General features: G+C 40.9%; 2 protein-coding genes across 4 annotated transcripts; both read left to right on the top strand.

Moving 5' to 3' along the window:
* The first annotated feature begins 310 nt into the window (after positions 1 to 310).
* On the top strand, positions 311 to 6307 carry LOC134875358 (tRNA selenocysteine 1-associated protein 1-like). 3 transcript variants are annotated; one of them, XM_063899911.1, is made up of 9 exons: positions 311 to 484; positions 2217 to 2314; positions 2391 to 2490; positions 2570 to 2619; positions 2706 to 2837; positions 3679 to 3795; positions 3871 to 4075; positions 4153 to 4186; positions 5375 to 6307. In XM_063899911.1, the coding sequence occupies exons 1-9, from the start codon at positions 461 to 463 to the stop codon at positions 5533 to 5535; spliced, it is 921 nt and encodes a 306-aa protein (XP_063755981.1). In that variant the 5' UTR covers positions 311 to 460; the 3' UTR covers positions 5536 to 6307. The 3 variants fall into 3 exon arrangements, with proteins under 3 accessions (XP_063755981.1, XP_063755980.1, XP_063755979.1); XM_063899910.1 differs by having other exon boundaries at positions 2376 to 2490; positions 3877 to 4075; XM_063899909.1 differs by having other exon boundaries at positions 2376 to 2490.
* A 3472-nt stretch (positions 6308 to 9779) lies between these two features.
* tmem200b (transmembrane protein 200B) lies at positions 9780 to 18567 on the top strand. The gene is made up of 2 exons (XM_063898461.1): positions 9780 to 10111; positions 15044 to 18567. Exon 2 carries the CDS (start codon positions 15087 to 15089, stop codon positions 16296 to 16298), a length of 1212 nt encoding a protein of 403 aa, XP_063754531.1. The 5' UTR covers positions 9780 to 10111; positions 15044 to 15086; the 3' UTR covers positions 16299 to 18567.
* Positions 18568 to 19524: the final 957 nt, after the last annotated feature.

The following is a 19524-nucleotide window of genomic DNA, read 5'->3' as shown; positions in this document are numbered from 1 at the left end:
GCTTTAAGTATTTCAGTTTCAATTATTCGATTAACATTTTTATAGAGCGTTTTTTTTTAAGGTTAATAATAAGGAAAATAATTAAGAACATTTACTCCAGTACTGTACTTGTACTTGTTTTACGTCAAGTGCATTTTACAGCTAATACCTGATTACTTTTATTCAAGTATGATTTTAAATGCTTACTTGTAAAAAAAGTATTCCTACATTGTTGTACTAGCACTTTTAGAAACTGTTCCTTTGTTTCACTGTTTTTTTTTTTTCTTACACCAGTAAACACAGCGCTAACTGTTGACGCAACAACGTAACCAGGACGTTTGAGTGACGTCAACACGTACTGCTGGTTTACTTCCTTCTTCGCTTCTCTGCTGCGGTTGTTAGCATGTGCAGCCCTGACTTCTGCTTTATTTAAAAGTCTCAGTCATTTCACATAAAACATATTAACATCTTCGGCGGCAGGATGAGCACGTTATGGATGGGGAACGTGAGTAGTTTACAACTTTTTACTGCTAAAAATAATTGTACGTGACCACGGTGTTAGCTATACGTTGTTTGGATGTAATACAAAACTCCGTTAAGGAAACCAGCAGATAATATGGCCTTGTTTGTGGCTTAACCCCGTTTATGAAGTAGCTGAAGGGCTGACTTTAGGGTTTGGTTTGTGTTAAACGCTCACACTAACTTAATGCAACACGTAGTTCCTCAGGAGAAAGGCCCACCGGGACTGATGTCCTGTTAATGGAGTCTGCTATCAGCTACATGAGGGAGGGAAACGTGTTATTGTGTTTCAGAAATAAGGTTTCCTTAGGTGTCCGCGTGGACCAGATTAGTCCAGGTTTTCATTAAACCCAACTGGATTTATATTAGTCAAACCTGGACTAGGTTACCATGGAGAAACTGTTTAAACCCTCAGTCTGATATTGTGGAGATGTAGAAAAGTCATAAACACGTGTTTGTTTTTGTTTTACAATGAAAATAAATGTTCCACATGATCACACAATTCCTTAAGACTCTTCTAGGGCAGAATCATTTGGAAAAAATAACTAGTTATGATTATTGTGACTGATATTGCAGAGAATGAGGTCAGAAAAAGGTTAAGAAGCATGTGCACATATACTAACAATATTCCTTAATTAAAAGTCTTTAACTCTGATTGATGAAGCAAAGAAAGCCATTTCATCTTCCACTGCACTGTCCTACAAATATTTCAGAATAGAAGCCTTATATTTGTCTCATCAAATGAAGGGATTCTCTCTAAGGACAACGGCAGAAGTTATTGTGTGAATTTTTACATTTTTATTGACTGACATATTCTACAGATATAGACGTTTAAACTGTAACCATGTTGCTGCTTTGATTTCAACATAAAAATTGCAGTTACGATAATGGAGGGAATAATAGCATTATAATTCTTATTGTTAGGGAATTTTCGGCTTAGGTAGTTAAACTTTGACACAGTTCATCCTTTTCTCCTTCCTCTGTCTCTATTCCCATGGCATAGTTCGTTCGCCCTTGGGGATTCTGTAATCTCCCGTAAGGAGGGGCAGCTTGGGCGCTTTGTCTTTGCCAGTCTATGACCGAGCACAAGCTGACCTGAGATACTTATTGATCAGGGACGTCTAGAAGCCCTTCTTATCTGGAACGTAGGTCCCCTGATGCACATTCTTTTCCATGGACGACAGCTTTAGTTAGATTCAGGGTCCATATTTGTCTGGTCTCGCTGATGAGGAATGTTGATTTCACACTGTGAACTGGTAAAAACCTCGGACTGCAGTAGAGTTCTTCAGAATTGGTCGGGCAACCACTCTGTCAACTCGTGGCTGCAGCAAATGTCTTGTCAATTCTCCGGCCGTAAACTTCATAATAAACCTTCAGTGTTTGCCATCAAAGTTCCAGCTCTCCCCGTGTCTCCCTGAGTTTCATCTCTATTGCTCCAGAAGTTTCCATCACACTTATTATCAGGAAAACTAAACTCAATACTTATGTTGTGATTTTAGATTTTTTGTTTATAGAATCTGTGGGAGTGTTTTATGTCTGTAGTTAATATCTCTCTAGCTCCACAATACCTGTTATTCAAAATAGTATTTTCATACACATTTATTTCAGCAAATAACATTTCATTAATTATGCAGCCCTAATGACCACGACATGGTTCACCAGTTTAAGTGACTTTAATAGATGTCTTAACTTTTGAATGTCTCCCTGCTGCTGAGTAGCTGGAGACCTACATGGACGAGAAGTTCATCACCAGAGCCTTCTCCACCTTGGGGGAGCAGGTGGTCAACGTGCGAATCATACGCAACAAGATGACGGGGTAAGAACAAAATCTGTAGCAGTTGTCGCTTTTGGACAAGTTCTACTCTGACGTTAAACAGTGTGTCTTCACCCAGGGGGGCTCTGGGGTACTGCTTCGTGGAGATGACGGACGAGGCTACGGCTGAGAGGTGTCTCCGCAAAATCAACGGGAAAGCCTTACCGGGAGCCAACCCGGTACGTAGAGTGTTCACAAAATAGCGTTTCTTAGACTCCTGACAAATGGCATTGAAACTTTAATATTTCTCTCACACAGCCCACAAGATTCAAGCTCAACCGAGCCACCTTTGGGAAACAGGAGAGTGGGTGAGTCCAAAGATGACCTTTTTATTACAGAATGATTCCTTCTCTCGTTGACTAATCCCTGACCTCTGTTTCCCCTCGTGTTGCAGTCAGATGTATTCTCTGTTTGTCGGAGATCTGACCCCAGACGTGGATGATGGGATGCTATATGAGTTCTTTTACAACCGCTACCCTTCCTGCCGGGGGGGAAAAGTGGTGTTGGACAGCATGGGCAACTCCAAGTGAGTATTAACATGTCCACACACAATATGGAGAAGATGTGTGTTCCAAACTTATTCCAATAAAGTGAAATGTTTCTATGAAAAGTCTACATTTTCATACACTCAAGATTCCTTCTAGAAGGTAATTATAAACCCTCGCCATGATCCGTCCTTCAAAGTGAGGTAACGCGCATCTTAGGCTGTTACTACGTTCTAGAAGTCTGACTGCTCGGCGTAAAACTTTGAGGTAAACATTTTCCTCTAAAGAATTATTTGTAAAGCTGCTGAGAGCAACCAAGGAATAGAGATAACTTATAAGGGGGGATTTTTAAAATTGTAGGGTTGACTATTGGGGTTTTCTCAAAACATTGATAAAATAGCATAGGCGAATAATGGAATAGTCTAATAAAGTCAGGAAAAGACGTGACTTTACTCCAATGCAGCCTTTAAAACCATGGAAGGACACTCAAGACGTGAAAACGTATCTACTGCTGCCAGCCCTTTCTCCTACATTTGACATTTATAATCATCTCATTGTACATTAAGATTTCATTTGGAAGCGTGCCCTCGTTTGTATATACTAATGAAAATAAAAGTCCACATTTTAAAAGCCTTTAATTATAATTTATGAAGTCTAAAAGGTCGCTGCTTTTTCACTGTCCTGCAAATCATTCAAAATAAAAGCCTGGTGTTAACAAATGATGGGAAAAAGTAGGATTTCAAAAAAGAGAGTTTGTACTTTTTTTATGTCAGACATTTTTATATATAAAGACTTTTTAAACTGTAACACTATCGCTGCTTTGAGGTCTTTATGATGTCCAAAGATCATTTTCCCTGTCTAACTCTGCCGGTGTGTCTGCAGGGGCTGTGGCTTCGTGCAGTTCCCAGACGAGCGGCTGCAGAAGCGGGCGTTAGATGAGTGTCAGGGCGCTGTGGGCCTGGGGTCTAAACCTCTGAGACTCAGCCTGGCTGCTAACAAGTGAGTCCTCGCAGCTTTTGATATAATCATGTCACGTGACAGGTGAAGTATAACAGTGTGCCCCTCCCTCTTGAGTTTAAGGAACCGGCAGCAGCAGCAACAGTCAGAGCCGCGCTCAGGCTACACCACAGCTTACAGAAACGGCTACGACCAGTACAGCCAGTACCAGCAGCAGGCCTACCCCGGGTACTACCCCTCCTGGGGATACGACCCCAACGCAGCAGCAGGGTACGGCTACAACTACCAGCAGTATGACTACTCGCAGTACACCCCCACACAGGTGAGCTCTCTGTTAAACAGCCGGCACTTCCTCAGTCATCACAGACTGAATCAATCTAACATGTGCTCTCTTTCCAGGAGCCTGAACCGGTTCAGGACGACGGACTTGAAGGTTGGTGTTGTTTTCATTACTGACACAGTTTGGTTTTTGGTAGTTTTGTCCCAGCACGTATTTAAAAAAATAAAATATATATATATATATATATATACTTTTTAAATGTGTTTATTATAGAATTTTATTTGTCTTTGTATTTTTGTATATTTGTTTTTTATGAATACATTTATTTTTGTATTATTTTATTATATTATTTAGCAGGGACAGTGCACATTAATAGACATTTCTGAAAATGCTATTTTTTTTATCTGTAGTCCCTGGACACGTTGCAAAGTCACCCTAAAAACTAATTTGTATTTAAAATAAAAAGTCAATAAAATAATCAAAATTGCAACACAGTGGTTCACAATCCTTTCACTGCTGATAAAAACAGTAAAACAAAACTGACATTTTGCATAGCAAGATGATGGCTAGGTGGCCGGTTAAAGCAGTACCAAAAGACAGAGGGCGGTATTGTGCAAAAGATAGATTGTTCATTGTAAATCTGAAGAGTTGTGTTGCAGTAATAACCATATTAACTCAGTTTATTTGATATAGTTCCCCTAATGGTTTAATTTGGTACTTGGCAAGGCCCTTCAATCACTGATAATATTTTAAGCCAATGTAGCTAATGCAAAACTAAATGAAAGAATTATGGTTTTAGGATAAACACTCAAATTAATTTAAGGGTAGCACAGGTCAGAGTGAGATGTTCAGATGAATTTCAATCTCTTGTCTGTCCGTGGACTATTCACGGTGTTAGCCTAGCTTAGCATAAAGACTGGAAGCAGAGGGCTGGCTTAGCGCTGTTGAAAGTAAAACACGCCTACCAGCTCTTCTGATGTGTCAAACAGGAATACTAATATTGAAACAATATGAGTTTTGTGCAGGAAACAAGAACTTTAACAACTCTGCTAAAGACAAATAATACAGTATGTCAAGCTAAATCACTTCATGCTGTCATATTTATGTTTCACAGAAAATGATCATACATTTTACAAGCTATTTATCGCTTTATTTTTATTTGAACACGGTACAGCAAGCAATTCACACTTATTTTAGCATGTTAGGCTCAAAACGTGACTTAGGGGTCGACATCATAAACGAATTCGTAATGGCATGTTTAATCTTGCTTAGGTTTTTCATATGTTTGTGTGAGCCTTGGTCAGTAAAACCAATGACCCCGCCCCCCACTCTGTGTTGCAGACCCTAGCCCTGAGCTGGACGTGGTGGAGGCCAACAGGAAGTTCATGGAGCTGAGTGAGGAGCTGTACGACGCCCTGATCGAGTGTCACTGGCAGCCTGCGGACGTCTCCACAGAGGAGGACTACGACACCCCCACCCTGCCAGAACCCATCTACTGCTGAAACCCTTCTCTGGACTGTACACCTGCACAGTTTGCTTCACAGTGACTGCAGAAATGTGGATGGATCTTTTTTTTAAGGACATAAAGGATGTGGGTCATGGCATTGGTTCAACAGCATGTGTGTATATCCACAGATCAGTGAATCCACAGGATGTTTAAGTCTTATTTCCAACATTCTCCCATGAGTCTGGTAGTGCAACAGGCAACATCTTAGAAGCTAAAATGCCGTCACTATAAACCAAATGTAAATATCAGACATGAGTCGCCTCTTTGATGTCGCTACACAACAGGTTGACCGCTATAGGTTTGTGCTGAAGCTGTTTTTTTTGGGCTATAGGTATACATGTTCCCTAATGTATTAAAGCTCACAGTTGTAGAAGTCAGTGTTCTTTTAAATTATTCTGACGTACGTTTTTGTATGTAGAAAAAAGCGAAATGTCAATGATGAAACATGCTGCAGTCTTGTCTGTTCATTTCATTCCCACTGGATCCATGCTGAGTCATCTGAGGCAGAAATGTCACACTTTAATATTAAAACACCTCACATCAGTAAACTGCACGAGTTCAGAGAAGTTCTAATAGGAAATCTATCTGCAGCTTATGACCAGTAAACTGGATCAGAGACTTTTCCACAGCTTTATTACTCACTTTTAGATTCTGTTCATCCATCATGTTGTACAAATGAAATCTGTAATTATTATAATTAAATGTTTCACAGAATAAGTAAAGTGATATACTATTCTTTGTAATAAAATAGACTACCTAGAAGGAAATCAGAATCAGAAATCCTTTATTTGTCGGGGAAATGTACATTATTACAACAGCAGATAAAGTGAGGAACGCCCCCCCCCCAAAAAAAGAAGACATGGCACACGTTATAAATAAGAGTAAGTAAAACAACCAAATAGCAGATATGTGCTGTGTGGTAATAAACCATAGTGCCAGTTTTACTATAGTTGGAATTATAACAGAAACGTTCAGCAAAATCGTTTGGATCTTTTTTTTTTATGCATAAATAAAAAAGTGATTGTATCGTTTTTTAGGGATCCACAAAGCCCGTTGAATCCAAGGGTTAGGCCTACCATGTTAAACTGAAAGGTCTCACTGCCAGAATAGTCCCACGATATAAGGACGGACACAAATCTTAAAATTGAAAGGAAACAGTTAATTATATTTCATAGGGCTTTGTTTTTGAAACACTAAATAATGACTAAACCTGCAGTTTCTGTTGTATGAGAGATTCTGGCAGGATTTCCTAAGAAGTTTGTTCTCATCATTAATAACCGTGCCAGTCATTGTTAGCACTCAGCCAATCAGTGGCCTCCCTGCCTGTTTGAAATATCCTCGTTAACCTCGTTAACAGGTCTAATACAAATCAGAGCCGGCCGACTGATCGCTGTCCACAGGCTTTTGAACGTCTCCCTGGAAGGTGTGCGTGGGGATTGGGGAGTCGGATCAGACATGATTGTATTGATAGGAAAAGCTGCCTTTCCTTCTGCATATTCAGGCAGCCTAACACTGAAACAATCTGAGCTGACAGTAGGTAAGGGTGTCAATCTTCACTTTCAAGGTTTCTTTTTTTATTCTTCACAAATGACATCGTGAGGCATTTGGGTGCCGGAACCCCCACCATCCCTAAACCTAGTGTCTGTTAATAAATGTTTCCAGAAATCTTTTATTTATTTATTATAATTTGAATGTATCCAATGGTGTTGTTAAATGTCAGATGTAGAAAACAATAGATTAAAACAAAGATATATTGAGCTTTAATGGTTAAGGCCTGAGTGTAACACCACCTGCCTCTCACTAGGTGGAGACACAGCCATGACTGTCTTAGTAACTCTAGCTGTATCCGTGGACATGCTGTGATTCCTTAGAGACATCAAGATGTAGCTGACCTGTGATTACACGCAGTGAGTGAAGATGTTGGAATGTTCACATTTTGTTATTCTTCACAGTTGTATAAAATTAAACCAATTTAGTCCTATGAGCTCAGAAATAAAGGCTGTACTGTCTGTGTGGACAGGAATAGACTCAGATGTTTGTGAGTCACCCATATGCTAAAGGCACTTCAAACATTTTTTTGTGTGAATGTGTGTATTTTTAGCAACCTGTACAGATATACGCAGGATGACTATTTTATATGCTTATTTCAGGGTATTGTATAAGTAATAAAGATGAGACAAACTTGAGTAACTTCAAAAATATGGAAAAGAAAACCATCATTAATTTTTACAACCTGGAACCATAGAGGTATTTAGGTACTTTGGGAGTCTAAATCACTTTTGACTATGAGATTGGTGCAACAAGAAACCGCAATCAACCAACCGACCGACCGGCCGATCGACCGACCGACCGACCGACCGACCGACCGACCGACCGACCGACCGACCAACCAACCAACCAACCAACCAAACGACCAACAGTATGTAAGAATGATTTGTAGGCCTTATATTTTTTCTTTACTGTTTTTTAAGCTATTTTATACATGTGTACTATCACATTTAGTTAATAAACTAACAAACTAACTAACAATGTGCTAGAAGTTGATCTAATCTACCAGTACCTTTAAGTATCAGATATATCTAGTATTTAGAGCACTTATATAGTATAGTGTAGTATAGCATAGATATAGTATTATGTTATTTCCCTCTGTAGTGTACCTGTAAGTAGAGTATAAAGTAAATAATTATCTGATTAGTCAAGCATATACATTCAGCCTACCCAGGCAGGCCAAAGATACCGTGGACAGATAGCTCATCTCCTGGGGGTCCTGGGGTAAAGCTTATGACAAAGCAAAAAATAATTTGAAATGTTATGCCACACTTTTCCTGCCTGTTGCCTTTAACTGAGTGAAAGTATTTATTTTTATGTACATTGTTGTACTCCTTATTGATATTAGGGGAGCAGAAAGCTACTAACGTCTATCGCAGACTGAAACCTTAGCCAATAACAATAATACATTTCTGCATACTGTAGCACTTGGCATGTGGAGTCAATACACTTAAAACGTTTTGGCTCATTGCAATCTGATTGCACATATTGTAAGTCATTAAAAATAGAGGTGGGAGAAGTACTCAGATCCTGTACTTGATTAAAAGTAGAAGTACTCAGATCCTGTACTTGATTAAAAGTAGAAGTATTCAGATCTTGTACTTGAGTAATGTAGAAGTACTCAGGTCTTGTACTTGAGTAAAAGTAGAAGTACTCAGGTCTTGTACTTGATTAAAAGTAGAAGTACTCAGATCCTGTACTTGATTAAAAGTAGAAGTACTCAGATCTTGTAATTGAGTAAAAGTAGAAGTACTCAGGTCTTGTACTTGAGTAAAAGTAGAAGTACTCAGATCTTGTACTTGAGTAAAGTAGAAGTACCAGAGTGTAGGAATACTCTGTCACAGTAAAAGTATTCTAAATGTTCCTCCAGTGAAAGTAGAAAGTACTCTCATCTAAATGTACTTAAAGTAGCGACAGTAAAAGTAGTCATTGTTTGATTGGTCCATTTCTGAATAATATCTCTGATATGTTTTATAATGATTGATCATTAAAGTGTTCTCAGAGCTGGTAAAGGTGCAGCTAGTTTGAATGGCTTTGTATACTGCAGGGTAGCTGCTGGATTTACTCCAGGTGAACCAAAGTCTGATTTAAGGGTTGATAATACACTGCCCTGCCAAAAAAAAGGTCACACAGGTAGTCAGCTGACCTCATTCTTTAGGCAATAACGTTGCTGAACCTAGACCAGACCAACTGCAGCAACCCCAGATCATAGCCTCCCCCACAGGCTTGAGACCTTTTTTTTTTTGGCAGGGCAGTGTATATCACATCATTAATCTAAATCTGCAAAGTAACTAAAGGTAATAAATACATAGTAGAGTTGAAGTACATGATTTACCTCTGATTTGTAGTAGTGTAAAAGAACAACTTCAACAAATTAGCAACAACATTTAAATACTCAAGTAGCTAAAGTATAAATATCTCAGTCTCGCTTGCATACATTGTTTACTTTACACATCTCGATAAAAGGATAATCTAAATGAAAAGTAGTGTAATTCAATATTTATATGTATTTCCATAACTGATTTTGGATAACATAATTCCAGTCATTTCTGACTCGTCCAGAAATGCAGACATCCAGTGCAGTCACGGTAGTCTTAGTGCGGCTTTTATTTTGAAAAGCCAAGTGTATTGTAAAGGGGAGGTCCATCAGTCTGCCTCACAGAGCTGCTCCTCTGAAGGTGCAGAGCGGAAGATCTGCTGGGTTCCTGTCCTCACAAAAGTCTTCTTCATTCAGTCCTGAGGGGTGTGTAGAGATGATGTGTCGCGGGGGGGTCGCCATCAGGGTGGCGCACAGCCTGGACACCGTTCACCCCACAGGATCGGGATGTTCCGAGCTCCAACTATGAACGAGCTGCAACAGGATCCGAGGATTACAGGCAAGTTTCCAAAGCTGCTGAGAACTCCCGAGGTCTGTGAGAGGATGAGAGAGACGTTCCTGTGAGCTCCTGTCAGACTGAGGCAGCAGTGTGGAGGAATGCAGCAGACTGTCTGTAGCCCCCATACAGCGGCAGTCCATCCCTAAGGTACATATCGCCTTATTCCTGTCGATTGAACCAGCTCTGGGTTTTTTTCCTGCATTGATTTGAGACGATGTCAGTGGGGGTGCTGCCTTATAAATATGCCTTATTGTGTTGCATCGCAGATGTGGAGGCAGTTTATGTTGTTGCGCACCCACCCTGCTTTAAGGTATTGTCTCCATACAGTCTATTTGTATTCCCATCATGAAGCACAACTTGTGGCTCCCCACGAGTGAACTGGTTCCAGATCAGATTACTCTGCAAGCAGGATTTGAACAGAATGAGAATGAGCCAATGCAGTGGGTGCAAAAACACGTAGGGGAAACAAATACTCCACAGATGCAGAATCAAATCATATTTTATATTTTACAGACAGGAGACACTGCTGTTCTCCTCAGTATGTTCTCTCTATGTCTGCCTGTTGTCCTGCTGCTCTTCTATGTTACTGCAGTCAGAATCCAGGAGGAAGTGGGCATACAGATGGTATACTAGTGATGTATCAATAATTTCAGTGTTTCTCATCATAGTCGGCATTTAAGATACTGCTGGCCAACAGGATAATGTGGTATGAGTTCAATTTTAGATTTCACATAAAAATGATTAAGACTTACACACACCTGAAATGACTTAATTTTAAATGTCTTAACCAAAACAGCGGTGCAACCCGTGCTGTATAGTTTCAGCTGTAGATATACATTATATGACCTATGATGTGATGAACACATGTTAAAATATTCATATTTGTTTTTTTGAGAGTATACTGTCTGTGTGGACAGGAAGAGAGTCAGATGTTAAAAAGTCCTCTACAGAGAATACTATATATTGCCGTGTTTACACTGTAAAAAATACTCCATTAAAAAGTATTGTACAAAGTAGCCTACTGCACTGAGAATGGTACCTCAGCATTTTAGTATACCGGAAATGTACTAAATGTAGGAGTAAAAGTCATTGCAAAAAATAACCTCAAAATTGTTCAAATATATAGGCTATATAATAAAAGCAGTAAATCTTCACATTTGAGGAGCTGGAACCGTCAAATGTTTTTTAAATACTTTAGTGAATAATACTTTATAAGCAAAACTGCTGCCAAATAATTCTTGGTTTTCAGACTATTGTTTTGGGGTTAGTTTAATTTACATTAAAAACATACTATTTGAAAAGTTCTTCATTTTGGTTGTGTGTTGTGAATGTGATAATCTGAATCTATGAAGTAACCTAAACTGCAAAGTAACTATAGTGAAAAGTAAAACATTTCCCTATGAATTGTATTGGAGTAGAAGTAAATATTTAAGTTAAGTCCAGGTACCTCAACTGTAGTACTTGAGTAAATGTACTCAGTTACTTTTCTACCACTGTATGTAAATACTACAGCAACGTAAATAATATTCAATTAGCGAATGAAGCATTTCGAATTAAAATGGCTTTGGGTTTGGTGTTAACACACTGTTAGGATGGATAAGAATACCCAAGACACAGTTTGATAGTTTTGTAAACTAAATAATTCAGATCCTAAATAAGATGATGACACTTCCATGATCAAAGAATGAGTCTGAGATCTGTTTGAAGCTCTGAAGCTGGGGAGTATTTCTCTCTAACTCGCTGTTTCTTAACTAGGACGGTGTAGATACAATATGTGTTTGGCAGACCTAGTAGGATGGATATGATGAATGTGTTGACATCAATAAATAAAAAAGTGACAGGTAACAAGTTTATCCTAAGAATCCTGTTGGCTCGCTTTAGAAGTTTCTTGGTATTGTCAATGACATAAAATGACTTCCGTTTTAGCTGGGGTCTCAATATTTACGGCGGAGACGGAGCCGTGACTCAGCGTTGGTGTGGGACAGTCATCAGAGTGAGAACACTGGATTACAAAACTCAGTGTTTAGAAGCTGTTTTTCCATCTCACCCTGCTTTGTTAATGACTATGTAGGAAGTGGAGAAGCCCATGTGCGAGCCGTTCTTTACTTGAGTTTGTACCTTGTTGAATTTACAAGCTCCACACGGACCAGGAAGGGTTTGGAACAGTCTGAGGAATTTCAGTCTAATTATTTTCCCTGGTGATTAGCATTGGGGAAGGACTGTGCGTGGTAAACAACCGCTGACTAATGGGGCTGAATACTGCTGGTTTCCAGGCATCCCTGTGTGATGATGACAGACACAAAGCGTAATAGAAGGAAAGTATTTGGTTGTATCTCCAGCAAAATCTGAATCCAGATGTGTGCTTCATGTGAGAGGCTGTGGAGCTCTGTCAGGGGACTCCCCACAGCTGACGTATACTTCCTGTAGAATTCAGCTGTATGGAGCTGGTGAGATACAGTGCATCATGTAGACCAGAACAGCTGCGGCATGTTCAGAAAGCTGTTATTGAAGTTGAGAAAGACTCATCAGCTCCTTTTTTCAGAAAAACTAGAGCAAAAACACGTTATCAAAACCATTTGTGTACTTAAAAATGTATCTTAGAAAAGAAGAAACCAAGATATTTCGTATTAAGATGTGTCATGTTCAGGTGTATATCAGTATGTAGTGTCTCTCCTGGGACATGTCTCCATGCTTTAATGTTCAGAAAGCTCTTTACTTTTCTCATACTGTCTGTGCTGCAGCTCCTCTTTTCACCCTCTGTCTGAAACCAGAGCCCAGTCTGCTGTGATTGGTTGGCTGGCCGGCTCTGTTGTTATTGGTCAACCGCTTAGAGATGTCCCATGTCTTAGCCTATCACATACAATGTGTTGGAGCGCTAGCCAATAGGAGCGGGAGTGTTACGTAGTGATGTCACTGTGTTACAGAAGTAAACATAGGATTCCAATAGAGGCGTTTTCTGGGGGGGGGGGGGGGGGGGTGACAGTCCCTCACACAGGGATTTTAGCCTTTGCCGACCATTTCCATGCACACTACAGGAGAGGGAGAACCCCTAAAAGCAGAAAAGGGCCTCTTTCTCTCATGGATTGATATTAAACACTCATTAAATCATTTTGTTCATTAAATCACTTACCATAAAATATATTTAAAATAAAGAAGAATGACAGAAGCCTAAATGAAAACCAAAAAGTAAACTCAGGCAATATTTATACCTATAATATATCGTTCTTTATTTTAACATGTATTGTAACATTTGAACCCTGCTACTAATCCAGTTATCTTTTTATGCATCCTGATTACACAATCCTGTTCAAAGTAATCTGTTTCTTCCTAAACCTGAATATAAAGCAGTTCTTACACTGGGACCATTGAATGCAGAGAGATAGAAATCATTCTTTTTTTTTTATATCGTGAAATGACAAGAGCTGTTTGAACACCTCAGGATCAGGAGTCATTTTAGGTCAGAGAGATCTTTAAGACTGCAGCCGTCATAGGAAGTTAGCTTCTGACATCTTTTCCTTTATTTGGTTTTAATACTACATTACATTTTAACAACACTAAAGTATAACAAGGGGTGTTCCCCATTCCAGATCAAAAACAACAATAAGAAGAGAACATATTTAAACAAAAGAAGGATTCTGTGAAACGTTGTCTCTCCACTCCCTCAGTATTACAATACATTGCAATAAATGTAGCTGATGCTTTTATCCAGAGCGACTTACAATGGGAGCATTCAACCTTTAAGATAAAACTCAAAAGGACAAATTCTTTGAATGCATTAGCTTTCTGTGAGTCAGAGTGTCTGTGCATTAGTTTCAAATTAGCCAAACCTTTCTATTATATCCATTTCTAAATGATCATGGCTGGATTTTTACACATGTAGCGTCTGTCTTTTCTTCCAGCGTCTCGAAGCGCTTCTGGACCAAATTTGGCTAAATATTCACACACACATTTATACACTGATGGCATGACTGCAGTACAAAGTGCTAAACTGCTCCTCGTCTCTGTTCCTGCGTAGCTGTGCTGCTGCAAAGAGGGGGGGGCAGGTCCCCGCCAATATAAAGATCAGCGGTTTGATCCCCATTTATTTTAATGTAAGGCTCAATAAGACGTACACACTGATGCCTTTTCAGGAGCAATTTGGGGTCCACTATCTTGCCCGAGGACACTACTGGAGACTGTACACATAAGTACTCACTCTACCTCTTGAGCCGCCCTTTTCATTTCATTTTCATTTTATTATTTTTGTTTATTACATATTTATATTTTATGTAAATATTGTCTTTATTTTTAGTTTCTTACAATAGTCTTTAAAATACTTTTAAAAATAACTTTGAAATTTGTACTTTTTCTTTGCTCCCTTCTTTAAAAAAACCTATTCTTCTTGCTGTGTCTTTGAATGCACCATTTACCAGAGTTGGAAAGTAACTAAGTACATTTACTTAAGTACTGTACTTGAGTGACTGACAGTTGGCTTTTTATCAAAACTGACCAATGAGGAGACGGCCTTCTTTTTGCCTGAGGCTGTGGTAGCCAATAGGGAGAAGGGTTCGCACTGTTTTAGTACATTTTTGAGGTACTTGTACTATACTAACACATTATGATGTAATATTTTAGATGGAGAAACCTGGCAGTTCCCTGGCACGATTCAGTCTCATCATTTACTGCTGCAAAGTTAATGTGATAGACACGTGAATGCATCACCAATTATAAAGCAGTGTTATAATATATATTATTTTGAGTACATTTAGATTTGGTACCTAATTATAGTTTGATACTAATACTTTTGTAATTTTACTTAAGTAACATTCTGAATGCAGGACGTTTACTTGTTATAGAGTATTTCTACAATGCGGTATTATTACTTTTAATTAAGTGTAAGATCAATTATGTGTAAACCTACTTGGCAGTAAAAGTGATTCGGATTCTGGTATATTAAGGTAATTCATTTACATAATTGTTTTTATCCATTAGGCATTTAACAACTGATCTTGTATCCTTAGATAAAGACTAATGTTTTTGATGCACGATGCATGTTGATGTCAGACCTTCATTAACTAATGAAATGTCCTCCCTCACTAGGCATCTGACGGGGGTGCAGCAGGAGCTCTGGACAGACCCGACCATGAAGTCCGAGAAGGCCCAAGGTGTCGCACCATCTTCTCCCGGCCGATGCAAGCGCCGCTTCACCCTACGCAGCCAAAAGAAGAAGGACGGGGTGATTCGAGGCAAGCTTCGCATCCGCTCCATACCTGGAGCCTTCCTGGTGCTGGGGGTCATCGTGGTGGTTGTTGGCACGGCGCTGGCTGTGGTGGGGTACTGGCCCTACCGGATATCCAGGGTGCCCCTCCTGGGAGCCGCAGAAGGGGACGGTATCTCTGAGTCGCAGAGTTCTGGCTGGAGTCTGGGAGCCAAGAGCCTCCTCTCCACAGCCAGCTTCATCCACAGTGAGCGGATGAAGCTGCTGGGGCCCGTAATCATGGGGGTGGGCCTCTTCATCCTCATATGTGCCAACACTGTCCTGTACGAGAACCGGGACCGGGAGACGCAGATGCTGCTGGCTCAGATGCACAGCGTGATCTGCTCCGTCTCCGCGGTCGTCCCCTCAGCGGACCTCAAAGACATTGCTGTAGCCAACTCCATGTCCAGACACTATGAGTGGCTGAGCAGTTTACCCGCCGCCCACCTCAACATCCTCTGTGTGCAGCAGTTCACCAGTTCTGAGCCCCTGCTGCGGACCAGACCCCATGCAGAACAGGAAGACCAGGCGGAGGGCATCTACCAGCAGCAGGAGGTCCTCCAGACAGAAGCCCTCCACCACCAGGAGTCAGAGCATCCGTCTTCCCTCACCTCCTCCCCCTCTAACTCCTGTAACTCCAGTCAGACTGATTTGAATTCGCAGTCCGGAGCTGAGGATGGTTCCAGCTTCACTCGCCCGCTCGTCACCAACTTTCTGCAGTCGGCCAGCTCCATGTCCACACTGGAGGAGTTGGAAAACCACGCCACGCAGCTGAGACGCTGCCACAGTATGAGCTACAGGACTAACCCGTACACAGTTCCGACTGTGCGTCTGGAGGGTGGAGAGGAGGGGGAGATAAATCAACAGGTGGTCTCAGGAAGAGAGACTTCCTCACAGGTTTGCGTGAACATCCCTTGGGCGGTAGTGGACACCACAGAGGAGCAAACTCACCGAAGCTGGCCTCGGCTGGACCTGGGCGGCGGGAGGCGGTACCTGAAGCTGGAGAACAAGGAGGACTCGGTGGACCGGCTGCTGGGGCAGCTGGAACAGCAGTGTGTGCAGTGGGATAAGAGTTTTGGATCCGGGCCTTTCCAGTGATCGGCTGCTTTTTATGGTCCTAAAGGGGAACTCTGGATACAAAACACAACCATCGTGATATCTTCCTGAGGATAATTTTGACTTATTTAGTATGGGGCAGAAGCAATGAGCCCTGGATCATAAGGAGTAGAGTCTTTCTCACAGGATCTTCCAACACTAGAGCACTTTCGCAATCTTCTGTGGAATATTGATATGCAGAGGTTACAGTCTTGGCTTCCAATCTGATTCGCCAGATGTTTTATATAATTGAAGAAAAAAAAGCAGGCTCTGCACTGTCACAGATCAGCAAAACAGTTTGACACACTGTTTACTTCTGCAGTTTGGGGTTGGCAGCAATGCCAGGTTTGAACTTGTTTCTCAAAGCAAAGCTGGGTTCGACCGTTTCTAGGACACAGTGTGCTGCAGAGATAGAAGGGCGATGGGTTTCACTGTGCAAACAACTCCGAACCAAACTACCTGGACCTGAGTCAATGAAGTGCTGACATCTCCTGACAAATGCAAGTGGTATATTACTATGGGAATTGTTTTCCTCCGATGAGGTCCCATACTCCAAATGCAATGCATGGCAGTGATGTACAGTATGTTACATCTTAATACTTATGCAGAGTAATGTCATTGTGGGTTTATGTGTATAACAAGTGATGATAGTGAAAGGACAATTCTGGTTATTATAGCTTGGGTCTTATTTTCTTAGGCTTGGCCATTGTTTGTATGGTAACATTGGTAACAACCTTCACGTGTTAGCCTATTTTGCAGTTATGTTTATATTTTGTCATATTACTTTTTATCCTTAAGGTTCAAATATATCTGAAAATTGTATTAAATAGAACATTTGTCTACTGCAAACTGTGAAAGAATGAGAATAATGCAGTGCAGAGCCACAGCTTCAACCAAACAACACATAACAGCACTAGGCAACATTTAATGGAGGGTTTATAACAGACTATATTGTTTACGTTAGCAGATTTACTGTTTATTATGCATTTACTGCCCCTGTGGGCCCATGTAAGCTGGAGCTGCTGTACAAACCTAGTGAATGGCAATATATCTGTGCACGGTTGTAAAGTGTCAACTTTGAGAATTAGTATACACTATGACCCCCCCAACACAATATGTCAAGAAGTGAGAAGAAAGGGATTATAGACCTGGGCGTAAAAAAGTGAGACCAAAATTTAAACTGCTGATTAATACTGTACAGCAGTCAGCGCTTATAGCTGTGTCAAATACATTATAGTGTGTTATGAACCATTATTATTCTACATATAGGGACTGTGGAAGCTACAGAGTGGGGCAGGGATGATGTATATTTGTACGATGGCCCGGAAGTAAGCATCACATGGCTACCTTGACAAAAACAATGGGATTTTTCCGTTGGATTTGGAAAATTGCAGAAAACAAGTTCATGTGTTTTGATACTCGTCAATTTTGTCCAGTAGGATAATCTCCACATATTAACATTATAATAGTTGAAACATTAGATTAGATTTAAAGCTTCAGACATACACCAGTGAGGAATTTACTGACCAATTTTGTGTTGTGGAACCAAATCTCTCAACGCAGAGGGGAATCAAACCAAAAACTCATCAAAGAAAACATCGACTTCAAGATGAGCAAACCAGACGTGTTAAAATGCTGACTCATTAAAGGGTTCAAGACTCAGTACTTGCAACACTGCTTTTGGGATTTAATTGTTATTATTATTAAATTGATGGCCCAAACTATTAAAATAGGACCCAAGTTGTACAAAGGTTGGTCCTTAATAATGAAGGGAAGCTCTTTGTCGTCTTTATTGTGGATGCTGCAGTATTTTGTCATAATGGAAGCAGGGACCCCTCTTCTCCTCCGCTGGTCTCCTGGTGACAATCTAACCCCCCCCCCCCCCAACCTTTCAACAAATGGATGAAAGGGATTGTGGAGACGAGGCTCACCCGCAGCTCCAGTAAGACGAAGTGATCCGTCCACTGCTACAGCTGAGTGTGTGTCAGAGAGGGAAGAACAATATCAATCCCGGTCTCATGGGCCCCCCTGCTTCCCCATCCACCCAAGCAACACGGGCAGATGTGCAGAGGCGACCCCTCCATGTTTGAAACGTCTTTCTCTGGTTATCTGTGTGTGCTGCCTGTTCTGTATGCCATGTGTGTTCTAAATGTATACTAAGCAATATGAGCGGTTCAGCAGAACAATCAGCGGCTCGTCTTGCTCTGTGTCCACCACAGAAATAAACAACATTGCCATGCCTGTGTTGCAAGTATAAGGCAAAGCAAAAGCAGCTGCTGTCTGCCGTTGTCTCATTTATTCAAACTGTCGAAGTAATGGCTCCCGGTTGTACACGTATGCAGCATGTAATCATGACTCCAGGCTAGCTGCTGATGAGCCCATCTCTCAGCCCAAAGCAGAAAACATGTGAGACCCACAGTCACTTCCTCACCAGATTAATGAAATATATTTCCTCTCCTCCTTCGTACCCGCTTGATAATGTGTGAGCAGGGGGTGAGTGATGGAGTGGCAGGGGGAATTCCCCAGCTGCAATTATCCTCAGCAGAACCTCCTGCACATTTTCCCTTCTTATTACATTTTATAGCTCCTCCCGGGCAGGTATGCAGTCCCTTGCCATCTCCCTTCATTTAATTGGTTATTTACAAGATGGCTTCTGGGTTTCTAACAGCTCATAAAGCTAGCTAGCAGGACCTCCTGCCCTCTGCAGCAGACGCACAGGAAGGTACACTCTGGCCCAATTCCAAACCAGCCAACACCCCTCCACCCCCCTTACACTATGTTTGCACACGCAATGGAGGCACTGTCTCATCAAGTCTGTTCCAAATCAACTAGTGGTGAGTTGGAGTTATTAAACTCTCCAGCAGGACATTATCAAGCCTTCCAACAGGAAATGATCAATCACTCCATCAGGATGTTATCAATCCCGTCAACATGAAGTAATCAAACCCTCCAACCGGAAGTTACTAAATCCTCCAACAGGAAGTTACTAAAGCCTTCAACAGGAAGTTACTAAATCCTCCAACAGGAAGTTACTAAATCCTCCAACAGGAAGTTACAAAATCCTCCAACACTAAGGGTACGGTCGAATTATCCCAAAAATCAGCTCCTATCTTCTATTCCTCTCTACTATTCCTTGACCTTAGCGTGAAAGGTCACGGGGTTAAGGAATAGTGGATAGGAGAATTCAAAAGGACTTAGGAAGAGACTGCGGTGCTTTGAGTATCCGACT

The sequence above is a fragment of the Eleginops maclovinus genome, chromosome 13 (assembly GCF_036324505.1).
Source record: "Eleginops maclovinus isolate JMC-PN-2008 ecotype Puerto Natales chromosome 13, JC_Emac_rtc_rv5, whole genome shotgun sequence".
Classification (NCBI taxonomy): Eukaryota; Metazoa; Chordata; class Actinopteri; order Perciformes; family Eleginopidae; genus Eleginops; species Eleginops maclovinus.
The sequence above is the reverse complement of the archived record's forward strand: the minus strand, read 5'-3'. Positions and strand labels throughout refer to the sequence as shown.